This window comes from Conger conger, chromosome 11 (assembly GCF_963514075.1).
Source record: "Conger conger chromosome 11, fConCon1.1, whole genome shotgun sequence".
In the NCBI taxonomy this organism is placed as follows: domain Eukaryota; kingdom Metazoa; phylum Chordata; class Actinopteri; order Anguilliformes; family Congridae; genus Conger; species Conger conger.
Genome location: NC_083770.1, coordinates 48,749,562 through 48,763,887, shown reverse-complemented (window position 1 = coordinate 48,763,887; position 14,326 = coordinate 48,749,562). Strand labels below are relative to the sequence as shown.

The 14,326-nt window shown below is 44.1% G+C and overlaps 1 protein-coding gene across 1 annotated transcript in view; it reads right to left on the bottom strand.

Annotated features, from left to right (window-relative positions):
* Positions 1 to 15: 15 nt before the first annotated feature.
* LOC133140718 (apoptosis-inducing factor 3) overlaps positions 16 to 14,326 on the bottom strand; it is a 33,262-nt gene continuing 18,951 nt past the window's right edge. Inside the window, exons 8-20 of the mRNA XM_061260866.1 lie at positions 13,527 to 13,639; positions 13,047 to 13,133; positions 12,033 to 12,124; positions 11,670 to 11,800; positions 10,745 to 10,860; positions 7,834 to 7,905; positions 7,358 to 7,421; positions 6,919 to 6,995; positions 6,333 to 6,450; positions 5,037 to 5,135; positions 4,423 to 4,498; positions 3,000 to 3,104; positions 16 to 1,476 (exon numbers count right to left, since the gene is read on the bottom strand). Coding sequence (XP_061116850.1) covers positions 1,434 to 1,476; positions 3,000 to 3,104; positions 4,423 to 4,498; positions 5,037 to 5,135; positions 6,333 to 6,450; positions 6,919 to 6,995; positions 7,358 to 7,421; positions 7,834 to 7,905; positions 10,745 to 10,860; positions 11,670 to 11,800; positions 12,033 to 12,124; positions 13,047 to 13,133; positions 13,527 to 13,639 — 1,193 coding nt within the window. The 3' untranslated portion in view covers positions 16 to 1,433. The remainder of the gene's footprint in view (positions 1,477 to 2,999; positions 3,105 to 4,422; positions 4,499 to 5,036; positions 5,136 to 6,332; positions 6,451 to 6,918; positions 6,996 to 7,357; positions 7,422 to 7,833; positions 7,906 to 10,744; positions 10,861 to 11,669; positions 11,801 to 12,032; positions 12,125 to 13,046; positions 13,134 to 13,526; positions 13,640 to 14,326) is intronic.

The following is a 14,326-nucleotide window of genomic DNA, read 5'->3' as shown; positions in this document are numbered from 1 at the left end:
ATTCAAGCCGGCGAGTTTCTTCTCATTTTTGTGCATTTTATTGAAATGTATCACAACATTGCATTTAATATTGAACTCCGGTAGTTTTCATTCCAGGAAACTGCTTTCTGCCAGATATTTACTTAATCCAAATAGTTTTGTTATTAAATAGTTTTCATGTAACCACGTCAGGCAGCAGCAATGAGACAAAACGGGCATTTTTCATTTATAAAAACACAAAGGAAAAATCTAGCTATGGTGTAACATTTGGTACAGGGTATGCACACTGCAGTGACATTTGTTATTAATTTGAGCAAACATACGAATATCCTTATATTATTAGAACTCGGTTATAAGGAAATAATTATTCATAAAGACGGGCCATTGCAATGCAGTGACCAGATTTCCGGTAGGAACACTAATGCAACAGATCCTGATTCCACTCCCCCAGTAGCACAGCTCCCTGAGTTAGTCACAAAGACTGTCTATGAGAAGCCATACCAAGCAAAAGAAAATAAAAAATAAAAAATGGCATTCATTAATCATTGCATACCATTGAGAAAATTAGTTAAATGATTCACTTTGAAAATACAAGCCTACATTATTAATTCAGAAAGAGATTTTAATTTGTGCAATCTACGAGCAGGTCTACCAAAGTTACTCATAGCAAGAAGTACTCTGTATTCCTTTGAATTAAAGAGGCAATATGCTAGCATCTCAGAGCATACAAATCAGTTGGAGTGCATACTTGCATTTGTTTTTACTGTAAGGGTTGTTGCAGAAACATGTTGCATGGCTTTGAAGAAATGTTGTGTTTCCTATAGCCAAAGCCTAATTTTAGTATGGCTTCTACAGCAGGCTTCTTCCAGTCTGGATCTACAAAATGTCAAAATAATACACATTTGAACAAAAGCCTAAATACCGGTCCAGTTTCCATTTGTCCCTGGATGAAACCAAGCAATGTCTTATTTTAAAGATCTGCATAAATTGTACAGACCTGTATGTGTGACAGTGCGTTCTGTGTTTGTAGCTATTTACAAAGTTACATGTACAAAAATGGCAATACCCCTATACACCCCTATAGACAATGTGTACAGGTAGATGCATCATGCACAGCATATTGACAGTACAGTATTGCTTTTTAGTTAAGCCTGACATTTCCAGGAGCAGTAGTCCACTACTTCTGCTCTACTGTTGTTTGAGCTGGTTGTTAAAAACCGTTTATGGCTCACGTACTCTTACATTTTATTACAATATGTACAATTCTGTCACAGGGAACGCTCTCTGCCGAGCTGAACGTAGGCCGAAGCATCCCGTAGAGATCCAGGCCTGGCCTCTGTCCGAATGTCCCCCGTCTCCCAAAAGTTGGTTGTCATGACAGCACCATGAGTTCCTTGTTTTTTCTCTTTTTTTTCCCAGCATGCATGTCTTTCTGCAGACGCAGGTTGAGATGCTCACTGCGTGCCTTTCTCAATCAGCCACGACATGTCCCCAGTCCTGCAGGATAAGAAAAAGCTTTAAAAAACCTTTAAACCTAAAAACCTAATATGGACTGTAGCTGAATGTAGAACACTTCATCACTGCAAAATAAAAAGATAAATGTAATTGTGCCCATATTTTTCCCCATTTTGGGGAAGAAAAGGATGGAAAGGATTTTTTTTTTAAATCAACCAGGAGTGATCTTTGTACCAAACAGGACCCTAGGGTGCCTATGAGATTTTATCATTTGTATTTTGGACAGAGCAAACATTGATATTTCAGCTTCATATGTCTGAAAAATTCATTTTCTAATAATTGCTGCCCTCCTCAATTTCAATTTCAGTCACCTATTAGAAAACGCTAAATGATATTCATAAGATAAAATTAGTCATTTTCAGATGAGATTCAGTTTTGTGGTCTGAATGACAAGATGACAATTGCATTCCTAAAAGGTTATTGTGTTTATTTTTATGTAAGATGTCTTCTTCTGGTGTTCTGGAAGATGAGGCCTGAAACAGTATTATTCCAGCCAACAGTGCCGAGTCTGTCAGAGACGGGCTGTTGCTAACGGGCCGTTGCTAACGGCCGTGAGTCAGACTTGTTGCTGGTAGAAGGAGACCTTTATGGAAGCTCCACTCCTCTGGTACAAAGCTGCAGCACAGACCAGCGAGAAGATGTGCACTGAGCCTCCACTTCCACAAAGAAGTCATTATATGATGAGCACAGCTTCGATATTTTGGTGAAGAGAAGCACTAGTGTTGTCGCTCTTGCAAAGGCGTGTAAGCAGCCTTCATCTTGTGTGTGCACAATAGAGAATAAGAACGATGATCAACACAAAGAAACGCATCACTTCAGCACACAACTCCACTCATCAATTCGTGTCATAGTGAAAGGCAAGGATACTCAAACTAAAAATCCTGGAGGGCCGCTGTGTCTGCTGGCTTCTGGTGTTCTCTTGCACTTAAGTGTTTCACTTAAGTTATTGATTGGCAAAAAAAGTCGTCTTGTTTCAAGGCCTAAAATTGGCTACTGATTGAATGGAAAGCACAAAAAAAAACATCAGAGACTGCAGCCCTCTAGGGTTGGAGTTTGAGACCCTTGCTCTAAGATGATGTTGGCAAATGACAATATGCCTCAATTTTTGCAAGATTAGCATGATCAGAAGGGCTCTAATAGCATATATATGCAGATTGGACATTCCAGAGAGTGGAGAAAATGGAGGAGAGCATTAAAAAAACATTAAAAAATGCACCTAGAGGAAACTTGGACTGTATAAACCCCCTTGCTTGTGTAATGTCGCAAATCTCCACATTTCCTGATTACCCTTTTGCAGCATAAAAACCTAAGCATAACACCCACTGTGTCACTGGTTTAAGGCGGCCTGTAGCGTAGTGGTTAAGGTACATGACTGGGACCCGCAAGGTCGGTGGTTCGATCCCCGGTGTAGCCACAATAAGATCCGCACAGCCGTTGGCCCCTGGAGCAAGGCCCTTATCCCTAATGTAATGTAATGTAGTTTGAAGACTGAGAGATGCACTTACTCCACGTCACGTTTCCTAATCGTCTTTCCGGAACCAAAGACTTCCGCCACCCGGGACACGATGGGGTCATAGTTCATGCTCGCCACAGCAATCACCTCCTCGCTCCTACGGTTTTAAAAGAGATCGAAGAATAACCAATGAGAAAGCACGCAGTTGTCATTTCCAGTCCTGCTACCCATCACAGCAGTAGGCACGTACTGTTCCTTTTAATTACAGTAGTAAAATAAGCTTACCGATGTTCATTTTGAATCTGGATACACTAAAATGCAATAAGGAAATGGAACAAGGAGGGGAGAGAACGCAGACAGGATCTCGGCAGCTGCACAGACCCCGGTTCTCTCGCTGTAGCTCAGGAGATCGGGGGAGAGCAGTGATGCTGTACCATGACTCAGCTCAGCTCAGCTCACCCATAAATAACTATCTCCGTGTCTGCCTTCCTGCGAGCCGAACGATGTACGGCTCAGCCCGCAGACGACACGTGGAACTGGCGGGGGAGCAGAGTGTCTGTGTGACGTGGCTGGCGTGATACTGGTCTCTTGCTTCCTAAATTATGAATGCCGGCATCCATTAAGCCAACCCGAATGCCCCCGCCTGGCTCCCTCCCCCGCCCCCACTCCCATCCCCCTCTAGCATGCGCGATTCAAGTAGGAGATACACCCATCCCCCCCCACCCTATTCTGTCCTTTCTCCATTCACTTTAAGCGATATGCTTTGCCTCAGATCAGTACTTCAATTCACCATGTGTGTTCTTATCACACTTCCCGGTGTCTTCCACTCTGCAAGCTGGCATAATCCTCACCCATTAGGGGCCGTTAGGACCTTTGAGAGAGAAGGTCAAAAGACACGTTCTTGCTAGCTCCGAGGACGATTGCCGAAACGAAATGTGCCCTACCTAAGGCGTGCCGTTCCCTCTCTGAAATTGTAAAAAAAGAGCCGCCGTTTTCATAGCTCGGTAAATAGGATGAAAGCATCCCCCTGCCAGTGATTATAATGGGAAATATATAAATCTAATTGTGGGTCAGTGGTCCATCTTGCTGGATATTTGTTATTCATTGCGCCCAAAAGTTATTTCAAAAATTAGAGAAGAGTACAGGAGTGGTCCATCCTCCTGGTTTGGAGAGCAGCAGGGTGTGCTGGCGTCTGCTATTACTCAGCACTTAATTGATTAAAGCGGTTAATTACACAGTTAATTCACCCCACCTTGTTCCTTGGGTCTGAATTGAATGCTGACATTAAGGCGAAAAAGGACCAGGAGTGAGGACCACTGGAGTAGAGAATGAAGTATGCTACCTGTTTTTTTATTTTGTTGTTTGAAAAGTAAGCTCAGAGAAGTAACGTTGTAATCCTCTATAGTCCTACACTGTAATGGTGGTTTCTGTTTAACTGAATGGCGTGTGTGGCAGACCAATGAATGTAAACTCACTTTGTGTAAAAGGCCACAAACTTCAGCTCGTCCAGATCCCCTTGGATGATCACGTCATCAAATCCCTCTCCATGACCTGGCCAAGGGAGATCAAACCATTTTTGATAACGTTTGTCAATTTTACATTCAGTATATTATTACAATCATATATAGGCTTTGAGAACTCATTCTGCTTGGCATGTTGTCATTCCACATTCCACAGCTAGATGGCAGTAATTGAATTCTTACCTTTTTTTATATTGAGAAAGATTTGAATGTACAAACTTTGCTTCCCTCCAGAACATTTATACTGCAAGTGTATTCACACCGCAATGCATTTTCTTTTTAAGTTTCTTATCTTTTAGAGATTAATTAAGAACAAATAATGATTTAATCCATCTGTTTAAAATGCTCTGTAGAGTGCCTGTGACTGATCTAACACAGAACAGACATTGTGACGACTGAGAGGGTTGACACTAAAACGCCACCCTAGAAAGGACTAGACACCATTGGCCATAAAGGTCCCTTGAGCGGCTGACACGGTGGGATTAACATGACACGTTGTTAACAGGGTGGGACTTCCATCCTTCTCGGGAGGCCGTCTTGTGACAGCCGACTGAGACGGGTCTGCTCACCTGCGTATCTTATGCTTTTCCCAAACATGGCCGTCCAGAAGTAAGGCACCGTCTTCATCTCCGTGCTCGTGCCCATCATGTTGAGGGCAGCCACTCTTCCTGCGGACGACAGGGACACCCTGAGCTCGGCCCAATCGCTAAGTTTATCCGTCCTCGTCTCCTCCTTTTGCTCCACCGACCCAACAATCAGTCCAGATACTCGGATACATTGCGAGCTGTTGAAACCTGTCCTGGAAGGAGCTAGGAGCGAGGAGCTAGGAGCGAGGAGCTAAGAGCTAGGAGTAGGAGGCTCCCGAAGGATGATTGAGCCAGGAAACACGACGAGTGCATCCTTTGTCGAAGTATTTTTGTTTGGAACCGTGATGTATAAATCGGGCGACATTGGCTCAGGCAGTAAGAGCAGTCGTTTGGCAGTCGGAGGGTTGCCGGTTCGATCCCCTGCCCTGGGTGTGTCGAAGTGTCCCTGAGCAAGACGCCTAACCCCCAAATGCTCCTGACGAGCTGGTCGGTGCCTTGCATGGCAGCCAATCACCGTTGGTGTGTGAGTGGGTGTATGAATGGGTGAATGAGACACATCAATTGTCCAGCCCTTTAGATAAAGGCTGCATATAAATGCCAGCCATTTACCATTCATGAATGATCAACCAGTGGATCCACCTCTCCCCATCTGACACTTGATTGATGTTGCTTCTAACTGACTCTTGAAAAAGAGAGTCTTCCATTTTCCTAAAACACAGTTCCTTGATTCCTCCGTCCTCACATCCTTTCCCCACTTCCTTTCCTGGCATCTTCCGTTGAGTGGAGTTAAGAGCGAGGGAAGGATTCGAGGGAAGGATGCGGGGGGGTTAAAATTAGCGGTTGGGAAGAGCCCCCTGAAATCGGGGCTCATTCCAGTCCCTTATTTTCTGTCTTATTTTTTCCTTTTCTTTTCACCTTTTCTTGCCCCTAGCTCCGCCCACTGGGAGAAGATGGACAAAGATGAAAGAAAAATAAGTAAAAACAGGGCAGTAGAGAAAACATGATTTAGGCAAATGCCCTTGCTCCTTCAAACTTCAGTTCGAAGCCACGTCAGTTACAGACGTGGCAGACAGGGAGAGGTGGATCCACAGGTCGATCATTTATACATCAGACTTTTCCCCCAAAAAAAATTCCACAAAGGATGCGCTGATGTTTTCTTGCTCAAAGGAAAGATTGGGAGATCCTAACTTTGACTTCTAGCTCCTAGGAGGAACATTCAAGGGGTTGGATTGTCGTTGGAACGTTTGTTTGTGATGTCAGAAAAGAGGCGGGGCTTACCGTGCACATGAGCCATCTGCCAGTGTGAGATGTTCACCTTCTTATTGCTGCGTCCGGAGAGCGGGAAGGCCACCACGTCTCCTCCAGCAAAGACTCCCTCCGCGTTAGTCTGCATTGTCTGAGGGGCACGCAGATCCCATGTCATCAGACCAACACAGAGGCTGAGGTCAGTGTGCTGGCCAGCAACTGGCTATTAGCGTACTGAACAGGGGTGACACCTCCAACCTCAGGAACATTATTTCACTTATTTAAATCCTTGGAATGTTTTTCGTTTTTTCTCAGTGTTTGAGAACTCCATTCCTTTCAAATGCCTGTCATGATTGTTACATGATAGTTACATGAGCATAAGAATGTTCAGTTAAACACACTAATCACATACAGTACTCCTACACCTATCTCACACCGATGGGGTTAAGTGAAATAATCCATTTAATAACCAAGATCTGCAACAACTGGTTTGTTTTAAAGCGTATCGTCACAAAATGTTTTGCAGTGCACATCATTTTGACTTTACTTTTATTTAACTGAGCCAGTTGATGCCGTACGGGGTATATGTCATTAGAGGGAAGTTGGGAACAGTGGGTACCTTACTAACTGGGATGAAGCCCTTAGAGTCCACATTTATCCCGCTCTGTCTTAAAAACGACGTGGCGGGGCCAGATCCTGTAGAAAAGAGTAGCCATTAATTCATTTTTATACTGACATTTGAAATGTATTGTAAAATGTAAATGCTGTAAGAATTTCTGTGAAAGCAAACAAGTAAGCAAAAGCAAAAATCAGATGGCACAAGCGAGGTTAGAATTGTGCAGGTGACTAATACGAGTTGTCTCTCTTAATTTGGGTTAGCCAGAACAGTTGAGGAGAAATGGGCCTACTGTATATACAGTAGTTTGGGACAGCGTTATTCTTCTCCAAAAGTTACTCCTTAAAAATAAAAATTAGATAAATGTAAAAATTTGTATTTTAAGTGCAAAGCAATTATAGAGTGGACCTGGAGCTGGCCTCTTTAGCAGAAACGGACTCACCTGTGCCGATGACACACACATCAGCTCTTAAGACCTTCCCGCTTTTCAAAACCACTTCTTTTAACTGCGGAAAGAACCAAAGGCAGAGGGAGTGACTCTCGGGCTAACGAGACGGTTTATGTGATGATAGCGCCGTACTGAAAGTTCTGTTATCAAAACCATTATCAGTAAACACCCTTTACAAAAGCACGGCATGGCCCATTCATTATCCCGGTAGGGGGGACATTTTGTTTCAGTTTCACCTTGGGGGGGGGGGGGGCGTTTTATCTCCACCTCTGAGGCAAAAGTGGTTTGCCTTGCTTTTTCTACATTCTCACTGTTCTGAAGGCAGCCTACGTCACTACATTCTCACTGTTCTGAAGGCAGCCTACGTCACTACATTCTCACTGTTCTGAAGGCAGCCTACGTCACTACATTCTCACTGTTCTGAAGGCAGCCTACGTCACACAGAGCGTTGTCTCTCACTTTCTGGATACCTGTCCATGATGGCCCCGCATCTCGGAGACCTCGTTCTGCATGTAGAACTTCACCCGCTTGTTCTCGAACATCTGAAAGGCAGGCAAGAGGGCAACACATTCATTCATTCATTCATTATCCTAACCCGCTTATCCTGAACAGGGTCGCAGGGGGGCTGGAGCCTATCCCAGCATACATTGAGCGAAAGGCAGGAATACACCCTGGACAGGTCGCCAGTCCATCGCAGGGCACACACACCATTCACTCACACACTCATACCCACGGGCAATTTAGACTCTCCAATCTGCCTGACTGTGGGAGGAAACCGGAGTACCCGGAGGAAACCCATGCGAACACGGGGAGAACATGCAAACTCCACACAGAGAGGCCCCGGCCGACGGGGATTCGAACCCAGGACCTCCTTGCTGTGAGGCGGCAGTGCTACCCACTGCACCATCCGTGCCGCCAGGGCGGCGCATTTCTCACAAATGTTTCATTAGTTTCACAATCCTGCAACATTTGCATGTGAAACACGCTGTCCCTAAAGTGGTCACGAAACAGATTCTCACAATCTCAAAAGTGTTAAAATTGCATACAGAGGAGAACATAGCCAGAGTGGTTATGCAAATACAAGGTGTTGTCCGGTGGTATTGTGTAAGCCCTCTGTGAGTTTTCCATGTCTAGTTCTAAACACTGACAATAATAAGGATAATCTTTTAATCGCTCGAATGGCCAGTAGCATTCTGAGAGGTCCATGAGGTGAACACTGAGAGAAGAGTTAATTTTCTTTACTTTCTGGTACCGAGTAGTAAATGTGTTGTGTGAAAAGTAAAGCCAACACACCATATTTCATAAACATGGTGATGGGAAATAGGAACTGCTGATATCTAGTATAATCTGTATTTGCTGCATCAGTCAAGACATCTGTATTCTAATGGTGTTTACATTTGATTTTGCATTTCAATTGATAATTGATGGTGGACCTGAAAGGAATAGCTCTTTACTGCTTTCAGCTATACATTCGTTGAGAGGGGAATGTGTTTGTGCAAGGTGTTTTTTTCTGCTGACCAGGTGTTTCTTTAACTTTTCCTTCATGCTTTCCTCTTCAGCCAACTCAGCCAAAGGGAAATACGTATTTCTAAATCACACAGTGGTCCTGAAGTGGACCAAATGACCGTCAATTCATTATTAAACTAGTATGTAAAATGTAATTGATTAAGAGCTGAGTTGGAGGAAGAGACTCCAGGCAATAAAACAGAGGGTCCATAAATGTCCTTTTATTCCAGTTTCTGCACTTAATTTTGCATTTAGCCTTAAAAAATATTTTATCTTACATTTTTGCTAAATCTATTACAGTAATTTTACTGTTGTGTAATAGAGTGAACGAGCATTAGTGTGTCCAGTGGTTTAGAAAAACGCGAGTTGAAACAAAAACCAATGCAGACCACACCTGGAGCAAACTGCAAACGTGTAGCATGCACATGTTATATAGTAGAATATCCAGTGTTAGATTCACTCTACAGAGCTACCGACTGTACTCAAATGAGTTGATTTGACACTGAACATTTTTATCCGTGCTTCCAGTCTTTAATCCCTGTTGCATTTGGCATTTGGGTTTAGCTTCCCACGTAAAGGCTGATGTTCAGTTCTGGCAGAGTTATCTAAATTAAATTGCTGTAAAATTTGCACAGAAGGTCACTGCAGTGTACTCCATAGGGCTATATGTTCAGGTACATTAACAGTATGGCTTTGGTTTGCACTGAGGCAAGGTGACCAGCAGATGTTGCCAAATACCTGAAGAGGCAATCTGTATTAGGGAAATTGTCATACCGTAGATATGTCTGTCCAATCAGAAATCGACCTCAGAAAAGACCCTTCTGCATCACCGATTTTCCACTTTTTCATTCGATGCAGTTGCCAAGCGCCCAACACAGGCACCAAGAATTTCAACAGTCGAGAGACGGCCTTTCAGCTGGGACTGAACGTGGCGGATTTTACTGCACTGCAATCAGCGACCTTCCATTTCCCTCGTAATCTCAAAGTCAAAGCTTGACAAGTCCGACGGGTAACACCCACTACTACAAATGCCACCATATCATTTGTTCCAAGAGGATTTGTGATGTTTTTGCCTTTTTTTTTTTCTTTTTTTTTTTTTTGTGCCTTCATGTTGTCCTGGCACGGGCACAAAGCTGCCCACATGATCTTTTTCGGGTGCCAGAGCGCCCCCTCGGGTTGCCCAATGCCCACAGCGGGTCACAGCGAGGCAGGTTCACCTCTGAGCTCCGGGGGCCTTCGTCAATGGGAAGAACGCGGCTCGCTGACGAAGGGCATGAGTCAGCGATCCTTCACCTGACACAAAGCAGCTTTTAATGGTTTGAGTGCCTTGGCTGTTTCCCCGCTGGGTGGGGGAGTGTGGGGGGGGGCTCCAGTGAAGCAGTGCGGTCAGTTCAAACATCAGCGTTTGGATGAGCTCTGGCCAGCCTTCTCTGCCACACACACAGCCGTTTTCTGCTGCCTGGTATATATGAGGAAGGGCTGACACATATTTGCCGTGTATTTGAAATGGCAATATATTTTCTTACTTAGCGCATGATATATTCATGAGTTTGCAGTGTGCATTGTTCCAAAGCAATTGCATTGCATTATCATAATTGTATATACAGTGGTCTGTTAATACATTTGGTGCATTCTGTCGCGTACCTGAGCTGGGCAATTTTGGAAGGTGTTCTGTGTTTTTATCATATGGTAGAGGAGACCTTGTCTAGCGGCACTGTTTGCTGTAGCATATGCTATGTTTTCTCTGCTCTGCTGAGACGCCACCGCTGTCTCAACGAGCCTCGCTATCATATACATGAAGATTAACAACGTGCCTGACAGGCAGAGCACCAAGTGGGCCGGTTTCCCAGACGTTTTATTAATTTCAGCTTTTACCTTCATTATCGTTTTCCCCACTTTCTCTCCCAGATTCTTCCGGAAGGGGATGGCGTCGATCCCGATGACGGAGACGGAGTGGGCTTTGTCTGTGAGCGCTGCGGCCACCTCCATCCCTGCGGATAATGAAGGAGTTCAGGTGTTCAGGAGTTCAGGTGTTCAGGTGTTCAGGAGTTCAGGTGTTCAGGAGTTCAGGTGTTCAGGTGCGCTCGGAGGCTCAGCTCATTCAGGTACGTCTAGCTCTCATTTCTATACTCTGACTGCTCCTTAAGGAAATCTCCAGTGAGTGCCATAATGATTGAAACAAACACTGTCCATATTTTTAAAAAATGGAATCAACTATTTTAGATTTTTTTAGATCTAGTTAAAGTGCATATTCTCAAGTTTTATTAAAGCCATTTTTTTTACATTTTTGTTTTAACCATGTTTACATTTCAGCTCTTTCAGACATAGTATGTATAAAAATTAATATTTCTTGGTCCCAAACTTTATGACGCTCACTGAATATCCACCTTAGACCTGACATGAAAAAGCATTTTTATACAAATATATATATATTAAATATCAATAAAAATATATATTTCAACACCCCCTGTAGTGCATGTTTGAGCATCGTGTAGTGAAATGTGAAGAAAATATATTTTCGTTCTTTCAGTACAAGTGTGCATTCGTGAAAGCGGGTAAAGGTCCATGTGGATGTCAGGAATGTTTCTTTACACAGAGATGTGAATGTGCAGAACAGATTTCCCAGGCTTGTAGCAGAAGCAGAGACCCTTGGGGGATTCAACGCAGTGCTAGTGTGTATGTAACATGGGTAACATGGCCTCCTCTCATCACTATGCGTTCTTATGGTCTCTGTTTTTCTCGAGATATTCTCTGTAGTTGGAAATGGATGGAACATATGACTGGTTCCTGTACCACTCACCGATGAACGAAGTTCCCACGATCACCGCGTTCTTGTTGTTGGCGAGTCTGGCTATGCTGTTGGCGTCTTCGGGTGTTCTGAGGTAAAACACGTTTTCTACGTCCTTGCCTTTGTAGTTCAAGGGCTTCGGTCTTCAAAGGACAGAAAGGTTAGTGCTACTTAAGCATTCTGTTTTTTGTTTTTTTGTTGTGATCAACGTTTAAAACGTATTAGAACACACAGACAGACAAGCGCACTGTTTCAGAATATTTCCCTTCATCATCCACAGTTGAGTGGCTGAGGGGTGATTTCTGAGCACCTGAAATGTGCATATTTTCACCTCCAAACTGGCAAGAGCATAAAAAAACTGCCACATCCTCTTACATGCTTCCTGTTGCGATGAGAAGCTTCCTGTACTCCATCTTCAGTCCATCATGGAACATGACGATTTTCGTCCTCACATCCACGGAGACAACCTGGGAACAGTCCACCACAACAAAACAAGTTTATCCGTTTTTTTCCCCAAAAAAACTCCACTGCTTCCAATTACCAGTAGTGAAGTTCAGGATTGAAATGTTCAGGTAAGAGCAGACTGAGGTGAAATACGTCATTATTTTGGATTCAAATACTTGTTTACACTTTACTGACCTTGTCTACTGAATTGGAAATACTCTGAAAAATCCCGCCTTCTAGTCCTCTTGGTTGCCCCAGGCAAGCACAGAAAAGTATTTGAATCCAAAACAATTACACATTTGACCCAGGTCTGGTTAAGAACATTTTAATCACATATCCTTACACCTTAAAGGGTAAAACAAGGCCATTGTTCTATGGTGTGATGCACAGAGCCTGTGTGAGATATGGCTGGACTGGTCAACCAGCTAAACCATGTTGAGCTAGGAGCTGATCTGAACTGGTCAACCAGCTAAACCATGTTGAGCTAGGAGCTGGTCTGAACTGGTCAACCAGCTAAACAATGTTGAGCTAGGAGCTGATCTGAACTGATCAACCAGCTAAACCATGTTGAGCTAAATGCTGTTCTGAACTGATCAACCAGCTCAACCATGTTGAGCTAGGTGATGGTCTGAACTCATCAACCAAGTAAACCATGTCGAGCTAGAAGCTGATCTGGACTGATCAACCAGCCAAACCATCTCCAGCTAGGAGCTGATATGGACTGGTCAACCAGCCAAACCATCTCCAGCTAGGAGCTGGTCTGAACAGATCAGTCAGCTAAACCATGTTGAGCTAGGAGCTATTCTGAACTGCTCAACCAGACACCAGCTGTTTGAAAACCTGGCCTGAGCTGGTAAAACCATGCTGAGTATGGAGCTGGTCTGAACTGGTCAACCTGTTTGAGAACCTGGCCTGAGCTGTTGTAGTTTTCAGTCGGGCCCTCACCTCTTTCTCCGTCAGCAGCTCGATGCTGTGCGTCTGGAAGAACTCGGCCGACCGTAGCCTCAGCTGCTCGGCTGTGCTTTCCAGGGACTGCGAGCAGAGTGTTTGAGAAAAGTGTTAGACGCCATCGGAACAGCACTCCACAAGGCCACTTTCCTTCTGTTACCGCACGTATATCATCCGGGAGACATGGATCCAAATGGCAAAAATAGATGCCCGTTATCACATACTGCACGTCATCTTATCTACCACATAAATGTACACTTCTGGTGGGTTGTGAATCGGTGGAATAACTACGGTCTCAATACCGTAAGGCAAAGGCTCTCTTGGTTAAAGGAGACTTTCATTTTATCATTGAGCCTGTGATGGAGACTACGCAAGACCAGACTGGCTTTGAACGTATCGCTCAGCGGGGTGTCAGTGAGGAGAAAGAGTTTTACCCTTCGGTTGCTCCTGTGTTGTGGACTGGGTCTCTGTACAAACCTTACTCAGTTTAGGTCTGTCATAGGGTGGGTGTTTTTCCATGGTACACATGACGATGCGGTCGGTGAAGCCCTCCTGTCGCAACGTCTCCGCACACACCAGCCCAGCGGGACCTGGAAGAAGAGAAGGAGAATGATAAGAGATGGTGGCCTGTAGCATAGTGGTTAAGGTACATGACTGGGGCCCGCAAGGTCGGTGGCTCTAATCCCGGTGTAGCCACAATAAGATCCGCACAGCTGTTGGGCCCTTGAGCAAGGCCCTTAACCCTGCATTGCTCCAGGAGAGGATTGTCCCTGCTTAGTCTAATCAACTGTACGTCGCTCTGGATGAGAGCATCTGCCAAATTCCATTAATGTAAGGTAATGTAATGAACAAGAACAACAGCAACAAGTGTTTTTTCTTATTTTTTTGCAGGTCATTCTGCTGCAGAAACCCATAGCAATGTATCCAATTAATTCATTGGGGGCAATCATGTGATCACACGGCATCATATAAAGCATCTCATTACTATCAGTAGATAGTCATTTTGGAAAGGCTTATCTTGGTGGAAAGGCCTATTCTCGTCCAGACGTCCTTTGGGCAAACAAAGGGAACAGCGGGGTGTGGCAAGCTTGTTCAGAATTGTATTTAAGGGAAATCCAGAAATTCGGTTAGAAACTGCTTAACAGTTCTCCTGGTGCCATAATCATTGCTGTATGAAATCATTTGGTTATGCACTGTGTTGGTAAACTTGTTCTTCTTTATTAGCCTTAGCTATTATGTTATATTGTGTCTGCTGTAGCTATTGGTCAATGACTGTT